This window comes from Oryza sativa, chromosome 7 (assembly GCF_034140825.1).
Source record: "Oryza sativa Japonica Group chromosome 7, ASM3414082v1".
Lineage (NCBI taxonomy): Eukaryota > Viridiplantae > Streptophyta > Magnoliopsida > Poales > Poaceae > Oryza > Oryza sativa.
The window spans coordinates 5,305,731-5,321,673 of NC_089041.1; the positions used below are offsets into that span (position 1 = coordinate 5,305,731).

General features: G+C 44.9%; 2 protein-coding genes and 1 long non-coding RNA gene across 3 annotated transcripts; 2 read left to right on the forward strand and 1 right to left on the reverse strand.

Moving 5' to 3' along the window:
- Positions 1 to 3,911: 3,911 nt before the first annotated feature.
- LOC4342652 (putative F-box protein At1g50870) lies at positions 3,912 to 6,560 on the forward strand. Its single transcript, XM_026027079.2, has 2 exons — positions 3,912 to 5,236; positions 6,306 to 6,560. The coding sequence occupies exon 1, from the start codon at positions 4,084 to 4,086 to the stop codon at positions 5,230 to 5,232; it is 1,149 nt and encodes a 382-aa protein (XP_025882864.1). The 5' UTR covers positions 3,912 to 4,083; the 3' UTR covers positions 5,233 to 5,236; positions 6,306 to 6,560.
- Positions 6,399 to 8,435, reverse strand: LOC136357262 (uncharacterized). Its single transcript, XR_010742469.1, has 2 exons — positions 7,986 to 8,435; positions 6,399 to 7,542 (listed from the first exon to the last, which is right to left on the reverse strand). It is a non-coding gene; the product is annotated as an uncharacterized lncRNA (long non-coding RNA).
- Positions 8,436 to 11,905: 3,470 nt separating this feature from the next.
- LOC4342654 (hexokinase-4, chloroplastic-like) lies at positions 11,906 to 15,381 on the forward strand. The gene is made up of 9 exons (NM_001422044.1): positions 11,906 to 12,323; positions 12,691 to 12,841; positions 12,977 to 13,159; positions 13,497 to 13,571; positions 13,682 to 13,837; positions 13,936 to 14,031; positions 14,289 to 14,419; positions 14,491 to 14,572; positions 14,671 to 15,381. Exons 1-9 carry the CDS (start codon positions 12,022 to 12,024, stop codon positions 15,022 to 15,024), a joined length of 1,530 nt encoding a protein of 509 aa, NP_001408973.1. The 5' UTR covers positions 11,906 to 12,021; the 3' UTR covers positions 15,025 to 15,381.
- The last annotated feature ends 562 nt before the right edge of the window (positions 15,382 to 15,943 follow it).

A 15,943-nucleotide genomic window follows, 5' to 3' on the forward strand; every position in this document is an offset into this window, starting at 1 on the left:
ATAAACAAATGAATCAAGTAAATATTTTATTGCCATGAATAAGGAGTACAATTAGTACTACTTAAGCACATTTAACTCAACCTATCAACAGCTAATGATATCTGCTTAGCTAAATAAATACCACTATACTAGCCATCAGAGGATTAAGCTCCTACACATCTATGCTTCTTTATCTACACAAGAATCTCTTTCTACAAAGGACAATGTCACTGCTAATCCATCTCTAGCTCCATAGATCAAACAACTCATCATCAATGGTGAAGTCGATGCAGCTCAGGTCGTCCATCGTCTCGGCAAAGTCGATGCAGCTCAGGCCATCCATGCTGTCTGGAACTCCAAAACCAGTGGCCTCCACGTCCATGACACCCGATGAGGAGTGCTCCTTCTGCTTGTCCGGCGACGACATCATGGACCCTGCACCACCGCTGGCGTCCTTCAGCTCAGCCTCATAGTACCCGGAAAGAGAATCGTCCACCATGCCGGAGCAGCTCTGATCGGCGCCGACAGAGTCATTGGGGAGGTCCACCACTTCTGAATTAGGAGGAGGAACGGCGCCGGAGCAGCCATGATCGGCGATGTCAGAGACAGAGTCATCGTGATGGTTCACCATTGCTGCAGGAGGAAGAACGAGCTCCTCGATCAGAGCAGTCTCTGACACGGCGCTAGTGCAGCTCTGGCCATCCATGGCGGCAAAGTCAAAGCAGCCAACCATGTCATCCAGGCTCTCTGGAAGCTCGAAGAACATTGGCGCCTCATCATTTTGGTTGTCCTGCGATGACACCCAAGATGATGCCGGTGCTGCACGGTCGCCGCCGCCACTGGCTTCTGCTGGAAAGTTCAACGGGTCATCCATGCTCTCTGGACCTCCAAATTCAGCAAACTGCGCCGGTGCTACGCCACCACCGCTGTCAGCTTCAGCATCAGCTTCACAGCTTCCTTGTGGCAGAGAGACGAACTCAGGCACAAAACTCTGAAGCTCATCCTCATCGATTGACCCGGTTAGATCAGAAAACACCAGGGTAGAGTTGTCCCCCACGCCGAAGCAGCTCTGATCGGCGCCGTCAGAGACAGAGTTATTGTCATGGTTCACCATTGTAGGTGGAGGAAGAAAGGGCTCCTCGAGCACAGCAATCTCTGACACGGCGCTAGTGCAGCTCTGGTTGTCCATGGAGGCGAAGTCGAAGCAGCCAACCATGTCATCCATGCTCTCTGGAAACTCAAAGAAAGCTGGTGCGTCGTCGTTTTGGTTGTCCAGCGATGATGCCCAAGACGGCGCCGGTGCTGCACCACCACTGCCACAGGCTTCCTCCGGTGGCAAGACTATCAGGTCGGGAAGAGCAGCAAACACACTCGAGCAGCCCTGATCAGCGCCATCGGAGTCATCAGCTTGGTTCACCACCTCTGCAGGAGGAGGAACAGGCTGTGGCGAGAGCGCCAAGTCCTCGATCAGAGCAGCCTCTGCCACGACGTCACGGCTTCCTTCTGGCAAAGAGACGAACAGATTGCGCGCGGCGAACTCAGGCACAAAGCTCTGCAACTCATCCTCATAGATTGACCCGGGTTGATCAGGAAACACCAGGGAAGAGCCCTGATCGGTGACGTCACAGACACAGTCCACCACCGCAGCAGGAGGATGGACGGGCTGTGGCGGCGGCGCGCTGTCCTCGAGCAGAGCAGTCTCGGGCATGGCGATCTGTGGGGCGCAGCGCGCTCGACCGTGTTCGTCGTGGGCGCTCTGAGAATCCGGTTCCCTCTTGCGCTTCTTGCCGTGGCCACTGAACCGGATGCGGTACAGCCGCATCGCCGACGAGGCGAGGTCAGCCGGCGACGTGATGGCGTACTCGTGCATCACCCACCCCGAGCTCCCCTTCTCGCCATCCGCGAAGTAGCTGAGGACGTACTTGCGCCACGCGATCTCCACGCCGCCGCCGCCGCCACCATCGGGGACGACCAGCCTCTCGCCATCGACGCACATCCTCTGCCCCTGCCAGTACCCTCCGCCCTCGACCGTGCGCTTCTGCCGGCTCCCCTTGCCGTTCTTGGCCCGCGCCTCGGCGAAGAAGAACGCGTCATCGCCCCTGCCATGATCCGCAAGAAGCCTCCATGGCGGCGCGCAGAGGGGATCGGCGTCGAGGATGACGCCGTGGAGAGGGAGGGGCTTACCCTGGATGCGCGCGAGGAGGAAGCGGGCGACGAGCTCGTCGTCCTTGGGCTCGAACCTGAGCCCCGGCGGGAGCCCATCTCCAGCCGCCGCCGCCATGGATCGATCCGCAGGAGAGGAGAGGAATTTCTAGGGTTTGGGAGGAGGGTTTGGTTGGGAAGAGAGGAGAGGCGATTCGAATCGAGGAGGGGATGGGGATGTGAGCAACGGATAGGAGGCTATTTAAAGGCGGCGGCTTCGCGGGCGCGCGCGGGGAGATCAGGCTAGGGCTCAGCCGTGTGGAAATTTCCCCTTTTCTGTTTGAAAGTTTGATGCAATTTTATTCAGTTTGGAAGTTATTTGGAATAGCTTCGAATTTCGAACTGAGATTTTTAGTGTTGCGCTATTGCTGACGTTGACACTGCAAAATGCTCTGGATTCGCAGCCTAATGCCATCCCCTGAATTCTGAAGAAATCTTTTCTTGAAAGAACTGAAGAATTTTACCCATTCTGAACTTGAAGGACTGAAACATGGGAAACATTTAGTTGAGAAGACAATAAAAAAGGACATTATGCTTAATGAATTGAAACAGTTTGGGAATAATAAGTGGTTACCCCTTTTAAGATCAAGAATGTGGTTTTCACCTGGTTAGCACCAAGTTAAGAAAATCCCCCTATTAATGTCTGCTCGTTGAACCGATGCATCATCCAGTAGTATTCCCTTTTGTATGTACATGAGTTAACTGTTAACTCATCCGGATTCAGATCTCCTGGATTGCCTAATTCCTCTGAACTATCCTTCTAAAAAACAAATTCCTCTGAACTTGCATGGAGTGGCACTGTGCAGCAAATGCATTACATTTTGATTCTAGCTAGATGTAATACTTACGTAGTATCATCAACTATATATACGCACCTGCAAATCTGCAATGGTATAGTGCTAGTCTGAATTCATTTTTTTTAAGCATGTTTGAGTAGCACAAGATTATTCAGTCATAGAAAAATGTAGCACAAACTGTCCTGGGAGATATTGGCTATTTCTGGTTGCTAGTGTTGAGATCGACTTCCAGCCACACAAAGATCTTGGTCTCTTGGACCATATTTATCTGCAGAGGTAACATGCAGTAGGCCTCTGAATCACCAGACAATTTGAACCACTGTATCTGTTCAGAATTTTGTTCCTTTTTTCTTTCACCATTGCTAACTGAAGATGCTGTCTGGCAGATCATAATCAGTTACACCAGCTTATGTTTTGACATTCTTGAACCCATCACTTTGCATTGTGCGCAATACACCTTCAGATCAAACAAAGGTCAATGGGGTGGATATTTCTAGTTGCGAATTCCTGAAATCCTGAAATGTTTTCTCCCTTTTTCTTTTGTATTTTTCAGCAGAGTCTTAACATTTTGCAACTGCAAAAATTTGGTTTGCAGCTGCTGCCTTTGTTTCGTACCAAATTCTCAACTTGATCGTTCAAACTGAGGCTTTCGTTAAACCAAGAAAATTCAGAGTGTATATATCAAACCGACGCAATTGCGACTGTGGTCTTGTGACTACATCCGGCCCCAGCCCACGTTTTCCTCTCTTTTTCAGGGGTCCCACGGTTATTTCTCCTTTTTTAAGGGTCCCATGGTTATTTTATTCTTTTAGGGGTCCCACAGTTATTTTTTTTCTTTTTTTAAGGGCCCTACGGTTATTTTTTATTTTTTTAAGGGTCCCACGGTTATTTTTCAGAATGAGATAAGACCCAGCAAAAGCAGAGACACATCCCGAGTCCCCGACTCATCCGAGTCTCCGGCGAGAGCCGCCGCCGCCGACGTGCCGGACTCCGGCCGCACCACCGGCCACCGCGCTAGCTCCGCTTCAGGTAAATCCCCTGAGCAGAGAAGATGGGTTGAAATCTCATCCGTTTTTTTTTGATTTGAGGTCTCCTACCTCCGGCGATGGAGTCGGCGGCGGCGGCGGCGGGGTGGGGGCTCGGAGCCGTGGACGGCGTCCTGCCGCCGGAGCTGCTGCTCGACGTCCTGCTGCGCCTCCCTGCCGGGCCGATCTGCCGCCTCCGCGCCGTCTGCCGCTCGTGGCTCGCCTTCACCACCGACCCGCACTTCGTCGCCGCGCACGCCGCCCGCCACCCTGCCCCGCTCCTCGCCGTCGGCGTGCAGGGCTTCCCCAGGCTCTGCGTCGACCTCGTCGACCTCTCCGGCAACCTTGTCAAGCAGATCCTCCGCGTGGGGAAAGGCAGGGTGGTGAGCGGGAGCTCCGCCGACCGTGTCCTCGTCGCCGGCGAGGACCACAGCGTCCGCGTGCTCAACCCTACCACTGGATCCATTTCAATTTTACCTAGCCATCGCTGCGGCGGCGCAGACCCCTCAACGATTGCGGCCTGGTTTGCATTTGGTCAGACAGCTTCCACGGGGGAGTGCAAATTAGTCCGGATTTTACTGAATATTGATAACTCTCGTCACCTATCCGAGGTTATCACCATCGGCGACACGGATGGAGAGTGGAGGGAGACGGCGAACCCGCCAGGCTACCTTGGTTGGAACTGCACCAATGGAGTTGTGTTCAAAGGCGCTGCTTACTTCATCTTGGATTACTGTTTCTCTGATCCCTCCTTCCTCGAGAGGGGCTGCATGCCTTCCTTTGACTTTGCGACGGAGAAGTGGAGTGTGGCCCTCCAAGGGCCGTTGAACAGAATTCTCGAGGAATCCAATGGCACGCTCAGCTATCATGACCTTGCCAATCAGCTTATGTTATCTGGACTTAAAGGCACTTTGTGTACATCGCACTGGAATGATCAATTTTATACCGTGGATCTATGGTTTCTAACTGATTCTGAAAAGGGTACATGGTCCAAAGATCATAGGATTAATGTTGATGCTGTTTTTCATGGGATTGGAGATTATCTGAAAGTGCAACCTTTGCTTGTGACGGATGAGGGAAAGATAGTACTCTCGATGCAGATGGGATCAAAAGGGGTTGTGCAGATTTATGATCCAGTAACTGACACTTCCTCGGATATAATTCAGATTAGTATCTACACTGGAGCAAGTGTGTTCACTGGAAGTTTATTATGTCCACAGAGTGTGTGACAAGGTAAAGTTTGGTTTCACATCATCACATTATTGATATTCATGCCGTAATTTGGTTATATTTGTGTGTTTTTATCATGTTTAGTTTCAGCATCTTTATTTTGTCATTTATTTCAAGAAAAATGACCAGTTCCATTGAAATATCCATCATTCTTTATGATGTTAAAAACTTCCATAGGTCAAGAAAATAAGATGTTTCTCCAACTGCAATTAGCAAATGGGCCTATATACTTTGATAAATGATAATTATAGCAGAAATGAGAAGAATCCAATGATTAATGAAACACTTAATCATCTGCTCATTGAGATGTATTGTAGTTATGTACTGCTGGCAAGTGGCAATTCTTGCTAAAGTTGTCGCCTAAGGAGGGTTTGTTATTAATTTAAACAAACATATATTTTATCAATGTGTTGATAAAAAAAATAATTGGAAGGTCTTTTGAGTCTTTATCACAATATTTTTAAAACGGAAAATAATTTTGCATATGAAAATAGAAAAAACATAAGTTATATCAAAATTTTCATATACTCTGTTTATATAAAAATGGATTGTTCTATCATTTAATCTCGTTTTTAGTGGCCAAGAAATATTGAAAGTTGCAAATCGCTTCACCGAATTGCATAAATGGAGATTAGTAGCATGAGTCCATGCTGATAATTGAGTCTCTAGCTTAAATTTGTCGATTGTTTTCTCAACTGCATGATACTAGGGGAGAAAAAGGTTAGTCTCCCAGATAGCTATTAGGGAAAAAAAGTTCAGTTGGCAGTATGATAAACACTTGGAATGCCAATTATGCTTTATGTCATTATTAGGGAACTAAAAAGACCACTGTTTTATCTTGTGATGTCATACATCTGAAAGGTTTTAACTTGAGAATAAACTATAGAACTTAAGTAATGAATGGAAATGTTTTAATGTTGTGGTGGGAGTTCTTGATCCTGGAAACACGGGCATGGGGCTTTCTTGGTCTGGGACATGTCACATGCCTGTGGCCCTGGTTGGCACTATTTATCTTGACCATATGAGTTCAGCTTGACATATATTTATTTTGGTTTCTGCTTCTGTCTTGTAGGTTGGCAGGGCATTGTACGAGGTGCTACCACAAAGCTGGGCACTTAGGATCTCTACTGCTCTGATGATGTTTCGGTTTGGTGTCATCAAGGTGTAGCTGATGTCCCTCGAAAATGTAACAAAAAAAATGGTGTAGCTGATATTTGCTGTGTCTTCGTCATGTCTCTGAATCTCTGATCGATCGCGTTATTGCGATATGTTCTGTAATCATATCAACAATTCTGGAGTTAAGCATATGCCGTTAGCTCGAGTTTGAGGGATCGTGTGCTCCTGTCTCGAGTTTTACCTGATGCAACGACTTTATGCAAATAGTAGGATGAAATTAATGCTCGTCAACGTAAGTTTCGTTTTCGTAGATGGATTCCTCTGACAGAAGAAATTAACCGACTTGGTTTCTTTCATTTATAGTGAACTTACAAGCACGGATTTTTTGCAGGAACTTTCTTTCAGTATATAGAACTTTCTGTTCGTATGAGCAATTAATCACATCTTAATATCTTACCAGTTGTCCACTTCTGATGCATCAGAAAACTGAATCAAAACAGACCTTAACATTTCGATGGTCAGTAAATGTATCCACCTGCAAGAGGCGAAATAGAAGGATTTTTTAAATAACAATTATCACCCAGTACAGCATTAGACAGAGCTTGAAGAGAGTCAAGCTCCTGGTAAGAATGGCATGTACAAAAACATCTTTGCCTGCTAATTTGATTAAGCAGAACCTCCTGCCATTTCTTAAAAAGAGTTCAGGGAATCTGCTATAGAAAGGAAGCCTGAGCCAAGAACAAAATGTTCATAGAGCGATTGCGTTACAAAAAGCGGCCCACATAAATCCATGTCATACAAGAAAAGGGTCTCAACAACTCATTCCAATCGTCATGAGAGTGATTTTCCGTTGAACACGACTACTGTCTGTCATACCGACTAATGTGAACGACCATTCAATCAGTACGTAAGCCTCAGTTTTCAATAGATGAATTCGAAGCTTCCCTCGTACTCACTCTATCCCTAAATATTTGACGCCGTTGACTTTTTTAAACATGTTTGACCATTTAAATTATTTAAAAACTTTTTTTTCAACAGAGACATGCAAAAAAAAAGAGCTCATCATTATCCCCCTGGCAGAAATGCCATCAACTTTTTTTTCAAATATGATTTCTTCTTAAGAATCCAAAATGTCACGGCCAAGAGCATCCAATTCATCAGGAATCTGTTATCCCCCATCAACCTCAGGTGACCTACAAGGTGAAATGAGTGAACAAGAAAGTTACAAAGATGAACAAAATCATCAAAATTACTGCAATCATAGTGCAATAAACTCCAGATACATGATAGTCTTAACTCTTATCATAAGAAAAAAAACTATTCTAGAGCAAAGTATTGTATCTTGCATCTAACACATCCATTAGAGGTGCCATTCTTGTATGACGATTCAGAAATCTACTACTCGTTCTGCTTGTAAAAATAATTAACAAGGTTTTTGCAAATCAGACAGCGTGAACCCAATGACAAAGAGTGCTGGTCCGTGGCCAAATCTAATTTTCATTATTTATTCCTTGCAAAGGAACAATCTCTGTAGTACTACACAATATGCACTGGATATTGCTAGTTTATGCTCAAAATGTGTACTAAATCACCATTTTAAAAAAAAAGAGATTTTTTATGGTCCAGCAAATTGTACCGCTCGGTACCAGTACGCATCTGCCGTTCGTTCCGGCATGGGTAGGATCGGAAGAGAGTGGCGCTGGCCATGCCTTGAAGCAATCAAGTGGCGGCGAGCGGCGGATTCTGGCATGCGTTGAAGCAGGCCGCTGCGGCGGCATCGAACTCGTCCTTCCCAGCGGCAGCGGCGTTGAAGCAAGCCGCGGCGGTAGCGAACTCGTCGTTCCTGGTGGCGGAGGCGTCGATGTCGTCCTTTCCGGCGGCAGCGGCGTCGATGTCGTCCTTCCCCGTGGCGGTAGCGGTGGCGATGTTGAAGCAGGCGACGGCAGCAGCGAACTCGTCGTTCCCAGCGGCGGCGTCGATGTCGTCCTTCCCGGAGGCGGCGGCGTCGATCCAGGAGGCGGCAGCGGCGTCGATCGATCGAGAATCCCAGCCCTTCTAGGGTTCGAGCTGCCCGTCCATCCCTCCCGATCCGGTTATTGCACGCGAAGTTACGTTTTTGCCCTTCCATCTCAGTTCTCCGCGTGGTACTGCACAGAGACAGAATTGGTACCGCCCGGTACCAAACTCTACCAGCCGTTGGATCGGGCCAGATCCAACGGCTAGGATTTTGGTACCTGGCGGTACCGGTACCGACCGCTGTACCGTAACAACGCTCTAAAAAAAACACAGAAGACTATACAATAACTCACTAACTGAACTTCTTAACATATATCATACTAGTATCATACAGCGTACTTAACATGGTATTAGCATGACCATGGAAAATTTAAAAGTACAAAGCAGTATAGTATACTAATATAATGTACTCTGAAAGCATGCAAGTAACTTTGGATTGATGCATACATCATACAAAAGTTGCACTAATTTCCCAGCATGTGCAAGATTGAGCAAACAGAAGCAAGTACAGTAAGGTGGTACTCACCTAATCAGTAGCGACGACTCTATGAACTCAATAGATTTCCTGTATAAATACCAAAGTGTTTGTAACTTGAACGGCTAGCCTCAAACACAGTAGCACAAGTGCCAGTTCCTGGATCCTCACTTCTAAATTCCTTATTTACACTCCTAGTATAGACTCTGCCATCATCTAATACCAGCAAAGGATGCACAGTTACAATAATAAACTGAGATGGCAAGCTGAACTTTTTAACCCACATACCAGTCTCAGAATCTGTCAAAAACCACAGGTCCATGCGGATAGGAGGAATATTGTGAACTGTAACTAAGCAGCCACCTGAATCAGCCAACGATAACTGCAAGTTAAGTTCCGAGTAAGTGCTGTCACCATCCTGAACATGCCTGTGCACCACTTCTGGACCTTGTACTGTCATCCATTTCTCTGTCTCGAGGTTGAATGAAGCTATGCTGCCTGGTTCAACAGGGAGCACCACTATTTCAAAATAAGTCGTGTAAAATTCCATCATGAAATACACCACCCCATCGACGACCACGCATCTCATCTGTTTACTGCAACAGATGGTTGCTGGGGGCCCCTGCATTTTCCGCCACATGTCTTGGTTGTTGCCATCAACGGCAATTACCTCACACAGCTGCCTTTGGTAAAATCTGATGATGCGGAGCGCCTTGTACACTCCAGTGGAAGAGATTTCCCCAAAAGCATGAGACTCGACTTTGCCATGGTACATCATCATCCCTCTCCCAGCAGCAATTTCATCTGAGTGGTTCTTGGGCAATGCGACGGTAACCCCGGTGGCTGGGTTAAGCACCCAGAGGCACAGAGGGTGTAACATTCTAGTAAATCACACCATGTCGAGATGGGTGCGCAAGCGCACGACAGCATCATCTCTTATCTGGAATCGCAACAACCTCGCCGGACTTGTCCCTGACAGCGGCTCGACGGTCGGTGACGGCCGATTGAAAAAGTTGAATTTTTTACATTAATACCCTTGCCGCCCACTGCCAGGGCGGCAAGGGGCCTCCACGCAAAAAACCAGCCCGAGAAGGGCTATTATCAACAGAGCTGGAAAGAAGCATTTGACTTGGTTTTTTTTTCATCTAGGTCTCTTGCCGTCCTCTAGGAGGGAGGCAAGGGACCTATATGCAAAAAAAACCAGCCAAATGCTTCTTTCCAGCTGGGCAAATTGCATTTCGCCCCTTGCCGCTCTCTGTAAGGGCGGCAAGGACCAAAGCGCAAAATGCGCACACGGCGCCGTCGAGCCGTCGTCTGCCATGTCAGCTTGCCGCCCTCCACTAGAGCGGCAGGGTCTATTTTTGTAAATTTTTACGATGATAGATTATTTCTCTAAATATTTTTTTTAAAAAAATTAAAATTGAAAAAAATTCACGACTCGTGCTCGAGAGCAGCAAAAAGGCCCAAGGAGATAAAAGAGGAGCACACACGTGTTCTCCTCACATCAGTTTCGGCCCATACGAGTTGGTTTTGGGCCTGATTGTTCTCACAGTTCATATTGCCTTCTCAATATAAATTCATGTGTCCACGTAGACGTGACAACGAACATCGACACACAGGAGTAGGGTATTACACCTCTGGATGACTTGAACCTATATAAATTCATGTGTCCCTCTCTACGCGAGGTGGTCGGGCCTGGTGAACCTTCTCTGATTACAGTTTGTCCGTACCTCACTGCAAACCCTCTGGTCAGATCTTTACTCTCGGGGAGGGGTCTCCACTCCTATGGTCCCCGGTACCTTGCAAATGCAGATGCTCACGACGGGTGCATACTCACCCCTATAAACTCACATTCACATGCATAAACAGTAAATATGAGCACGAGTGCAAGTCTAGGATTTAAAATCGGATGGATTGGTTTCACTAAAAAAAAACTAATTAGTTAAGCTAGTTAAGCTAAGTTCACTTTGCTAAAAGTGGTTTGTTGAAGGCTTGATATTAATGATTTTTTTTCAAGTCTAACCATGATTTAGACAGCTGTATGTCTGGAAAAATGGGTTTGATTTGTAAGGGAGATGGACAAGTGGTTTCCCTGCTAAGCTGTCCATCTCATGTGTGAATCACATGCATGTCCACATGGATTGTGGTATCCACAACTTTTACAGTTGGTCGTTTCAGTGCGTGCATCCACAAGCTCGCAATGTGAGATGAGATCTGAAAGCTTAATTGGCATGTTGGATAATTACAAGAGAAATTGAAACCCCTGATTTCAAGTTTCAACCGGTTGCAAGGTAATTTAATTAGTTATGTTCCTCGAAGAAGAGATTAAGAGTGTGCGTGGAATCTCAAAATATTATTTCAGAGAAAATTAACATAATTATCAGTACGGATTCATACTCCGTAATTCTGTATGGATTATTAGCATGAAAATATAAATTGCACACCGTCACGTTGATTTAGTACCTGCAAGGATGTCTGGTGGCTGGAGGGAGAGAATATACCCACACCCACTATTCATATTTCACTTTTAATCACTTGTTTTAATTTCAAAAAAATATAATAAATATTTAAAAAGGCACATAAACATAAAGTTCCCCTCTCCGAATCTAACCATTTAATACCAATTATTTGAGAATGGAAGTTGGAATATATATTACTCCATCCGTTTCAGGTTATAAGTCGTTTTGACTTTGGTCAAACTCAAAGTCAAACTGTTTTAAATTTAACTAAGTTTATAGAAAAAAGTAGTAACAATTTTAACCCAAAATAAATTTGTTATGAATATATATTCAATTATTAATTTGATGAAACTAATTTAGTATTATAAATATTACTATATTTTCCTATAAACTTAGTTAAACTTAAAACAATTTGACTTTTACCAAAGTTAAAACGCCTTATAATCTGAAACAGAGGGAGTACGAAACACTGAGCGTATTAAATTTTTTTACAAACTTTTTATAAACACTGGTGTGTCACAGTGTCGTTGAATCTGGTTGAATCTCGACTTTTTATAACTTCCAGTTAAAGATTTTTGTTAATAAAAAGTTGGTAAGAATTATTTTTAGTACGTGTAGTGAGGAGCATTTCTTGCCACCTTTATTCGATTCCACCACTTGACACATCCATCGATCACTCCTCCCCCTACCAACGATCAGCTCAGCTTCAGCTTCTCCTCGGCATGTCCGCCGCCGCCGCCATCGCGTCGCCGATCCCGGCGGCGATCGCCGTCGTGCAGCAGCAGAGGCGGGGGAGGAGCCGCGGCGGCGGCTCCGGCGCTGCCGCCGTCCGCTGCTCCGCGGTGGCCCCGACGTCCGCGATCGCGCCCATCCTTGCCGACCTGAGGCTGCGGTGCGCCGCCCCGCTCCCCGTGCTGCGGCGCGTGGCGGACGCCATGGCCTCCGGGATGCGCGCCGGGCTGGCCGACGACGGCGCCGGCGAGCTCAAGATGATCCCCAGCCACGTCTACTCACTCCCCACTGGGTAACCAACCTACTTAAACAGTTAAACATACACTTAACTAGCTCTAATTACAGATTAGCTAGCTGGTGTTGCTAATACATCGTCAGCTACTGCAGGCAATGTTAATGCATCAGCAGTTCATAAAGTTATTGTTACTTTGTTAGTGGATCATGTGGTATTTTAATTGTTCAGCTGGATCTTTGTGTGAACTGAACTTCTGAACTGCAACACAGTGGGCTTGTGAATTTCTGATTATTTTTTCTTTTTTGTATTGTGTTTAGAGTGGAGATTGATCAGCTAGTATATCTTTGCAACTTGAGCTCAGGAAATTAATCTTGGTTAATTATTTATCTGGTTAATTTTGTGTTTCATGATTGTTGTGCTGAAGGAATGAAACAGGACTGTTTTATGCTCTGGACCTTGGAGGCACCAACTTTAGAGTGCTGAGGGTACAATTGGGAGGAAAAGATAAGCGCATTATAGATACCGAGTTTGAGCAAGTCTCGATCCCAAGAGAAATCATGCATGGTATAACCGAGGTTTGTTAATTTTTCACAAGCTGTGTTCTTCTGAGCTTACTCTATTATGTAGTCTGTGAAATGTGATGCATTCATCAGAATAGCTGCAGGGACATGTATATCTGAATGCCTGACAACATTGTTGTGTCAAAGCAGGATTTGTTTGATTTCATCGCGAGTGGCCTGTCGAGATTTGTAGCAACGGAGGGTGATAAGTTTCATTTGCCACAAGGGAGAAAGAGAGAGTTAGGCTTCACATTCTCCTTTCCGGTGAATCAGACTTCTATTGATTCTGGCATTCTGATCAAGTGGACAAAAGGTTTTGCTGTCTCTGGAACTGTAAGACTTTATTTCATAATGCATTTTTTATGTATAGTTTCCATGATTCTTTGATTCATGATGTATGGCACTACAAATTCTTATCTTGTCCCGTTTTTATCCTAGTAGGATATCCTGTATATGACATTTTCCATATTGGTCTGAAACTCATCCGTTCTAGAATTCACGAGAAAAAAAAACTGATTCATTTGTAGAATTTCTGATGCCAAGAGTTACAAGTTACAACAGTGAAAAATCCCTTCTAGAACAAAGAACACTACTTTTACTCACTTTCCAGATGATGGTTTATGAATTAGCAAGTTAGTTTCTTTGTCAGTTAAATCTTTGTTTTGGACAGGCTGGGAAAGATGTTGTTGCTTGTCTGAATGCTGCAATGGAGAGGCAAGGCCTTGATATGCGTGTCTCTGCCTTGGTAAGCAAAAAGCCTATGAGAATACCATGGTTATGGGCTAGAAATGTTCGTGGAAAGATATCCTCTTCACAATACATTTATAACCAAACTATTGGAATTCCACTTAACAGGTAAATGATACTGTGGGAACCTTAGCTGGAGCACGTTATTGGGACGATGACGTAATGGTCGCGGTGATTTTGGGCACTGGCACCAATGCATGCTACATTCAACGAACTGAAGCTATTCCAAAATTGCAACACCTTAAGCTTGAAACAGGAAACACGGTATGCCATAACATAGACAAATTCTCTATTAAGTTATTGCAAATGGAAAGTGTTACGAAGTTAAGGAATTTTTCTTGATGGAAGTCTCTGTACTGCAGATTATTAACACTGAGTGGGGAGCTTTCTCAGATGGACTTCCATTGACTGAATTTGACAGAGAAATGGATGATGAGAGCATAAATCCTGGTGAACAGGTGAAAAAAAATGCTTTCAATTTTTATTTTCTAAGATAAGCAGAGGAAGGTCCTACTGTGCATACTATATACTGACAAAAGTAAAACATAGTTTACTTATATAGAAGAACGACAGAGTCTCAGGGAAAGGAGGAAACATAGTAGAAAATTTAAGCAAGATTATTTAGCCAGTCTTGACTCTGAGGGATATATTTCTTCTTGCTCTTGAAAACATAATCTTGATATCCTGGTGTGCTTGCAAATTGCAATATGCGCAGATATTCGAGAAGACGATTTCCGGGATGTATCTAGGTGAAATTGTCCGTAGGGTGCTGGTCAAGATGGCTGAAGTATCTGATCTCTTTGGTCATTCCTTCCCCAAGAAACTTGCTGAACCATTTGTTCTAAGGTCAGTTCTCATGCTCTAGCATCACAATTAAATTAAAGTATTATGCTAAGGTGAAAAACTCCAAATTACAGGACACCACATCTATGCGCTATGCAACAAGACACCTCTGACAATCTTGGAGAAGTTGAGTCCATCTTGAGTGATGTCATCGGCGTAAGATACTTACTCCTCATGTTTCAGTCACATCACAAAGGGCATCTAGCTAGCACATCCAAACATGCAAAATTTACCCCCAAAATTCACATCCACAGGTGTCCCAAGCTTCTCTGCTGGCACGGAGAGTCACTGTAGAAGTCTCCGACTGCATCATCAGGAGAGGAGGCCGGTTGGCCGGGGCAGGAATCGTAGGGATCCTTGAGAAGATGGAGAATGACTCCAGAGGGCACATTTTCGGACGAAGAACAGTGGTCGCGATGGACGGTGGTCTATATGAGAAGTACCCTCAGTACAGGAGGTACATGAAGGAGGCTGTGGCTGAGCTACTGGGACCCGAGCGATCGAATCGTATCGCCATCGAGCACACGAAAGACGGATCAGGGATCGGCGCTGCGCTGTTGGCAGCTGCAAACTCAAAGTATGCTGCTGCTCAAATCTCTACAAGGTGATCGCAATTGTTATAATTGTTGAGTTACTGGGCCGAATTAATTCTCTACAAGGTGATCTCAATTGTTATCATTGTTGAGCTACTGGGACCTGAACAATCCAAGCATATCATCATATGGTGGCCTCTTATCTGAAGTATGGAGGGGCTTCATATATGCTATTCTTCTGTACTACTAGTCTACTATACTATATAACGCATTTGAGGAAAAGAAACACCAGAAATTTATCAACTTATGTTTTGTATAATTCATCAACTTATGTGTTTGTATAGTTACAGTTCACCAGAAATTCATCAGCTTATGTATTTGTATAGTTAAAGTTTATCCTCAATTTTGTGTGGCCTGATGTTTCATTGCTTAGCTGGATTGTATATTTTGCAAATTTCTCCAAAACATCTTACCGCTGAGACTAGCAATTGCCCGAGTTGTTAATGCTTGCTCAGGAGCAATTTTGCAGCATTCAGGCATTTGCAGGATTTTTTTTAAAAAAAATACAACTTATGGCACAATGCCACCACAAATGCTAAATTTGACCTCACCTGCAAGATTTAAAATCCAGTGGTCTGAATTCTAACACCTGAGTTCAAAACAAGATTGGCTGTCCTTTACCCTTCTCGTTTTCAAGTCAATTGATCGATAAAGTATTATGGAGCAAAACTAAGATTAACTGTATCTTCCTGAAGCTTTACTTCCTGCCCCAACATTTCAATTGGTTTCAGGCAGATTGATTCACAACAAGAACTGTATCAAAGACTTCCTCTTTGATGAACCACCAATATCAGAAACTGAATTGAAGAGTTTCTCCGAAGTAATACCAAACTAACTTACAGGCCAAATGAAACAGATCTAACATTAGCTATGCTGCAAAAAACAGCACGCATTAATCCATGCCACAAAAGAAAGGTCTGATGAATTGGGCTCT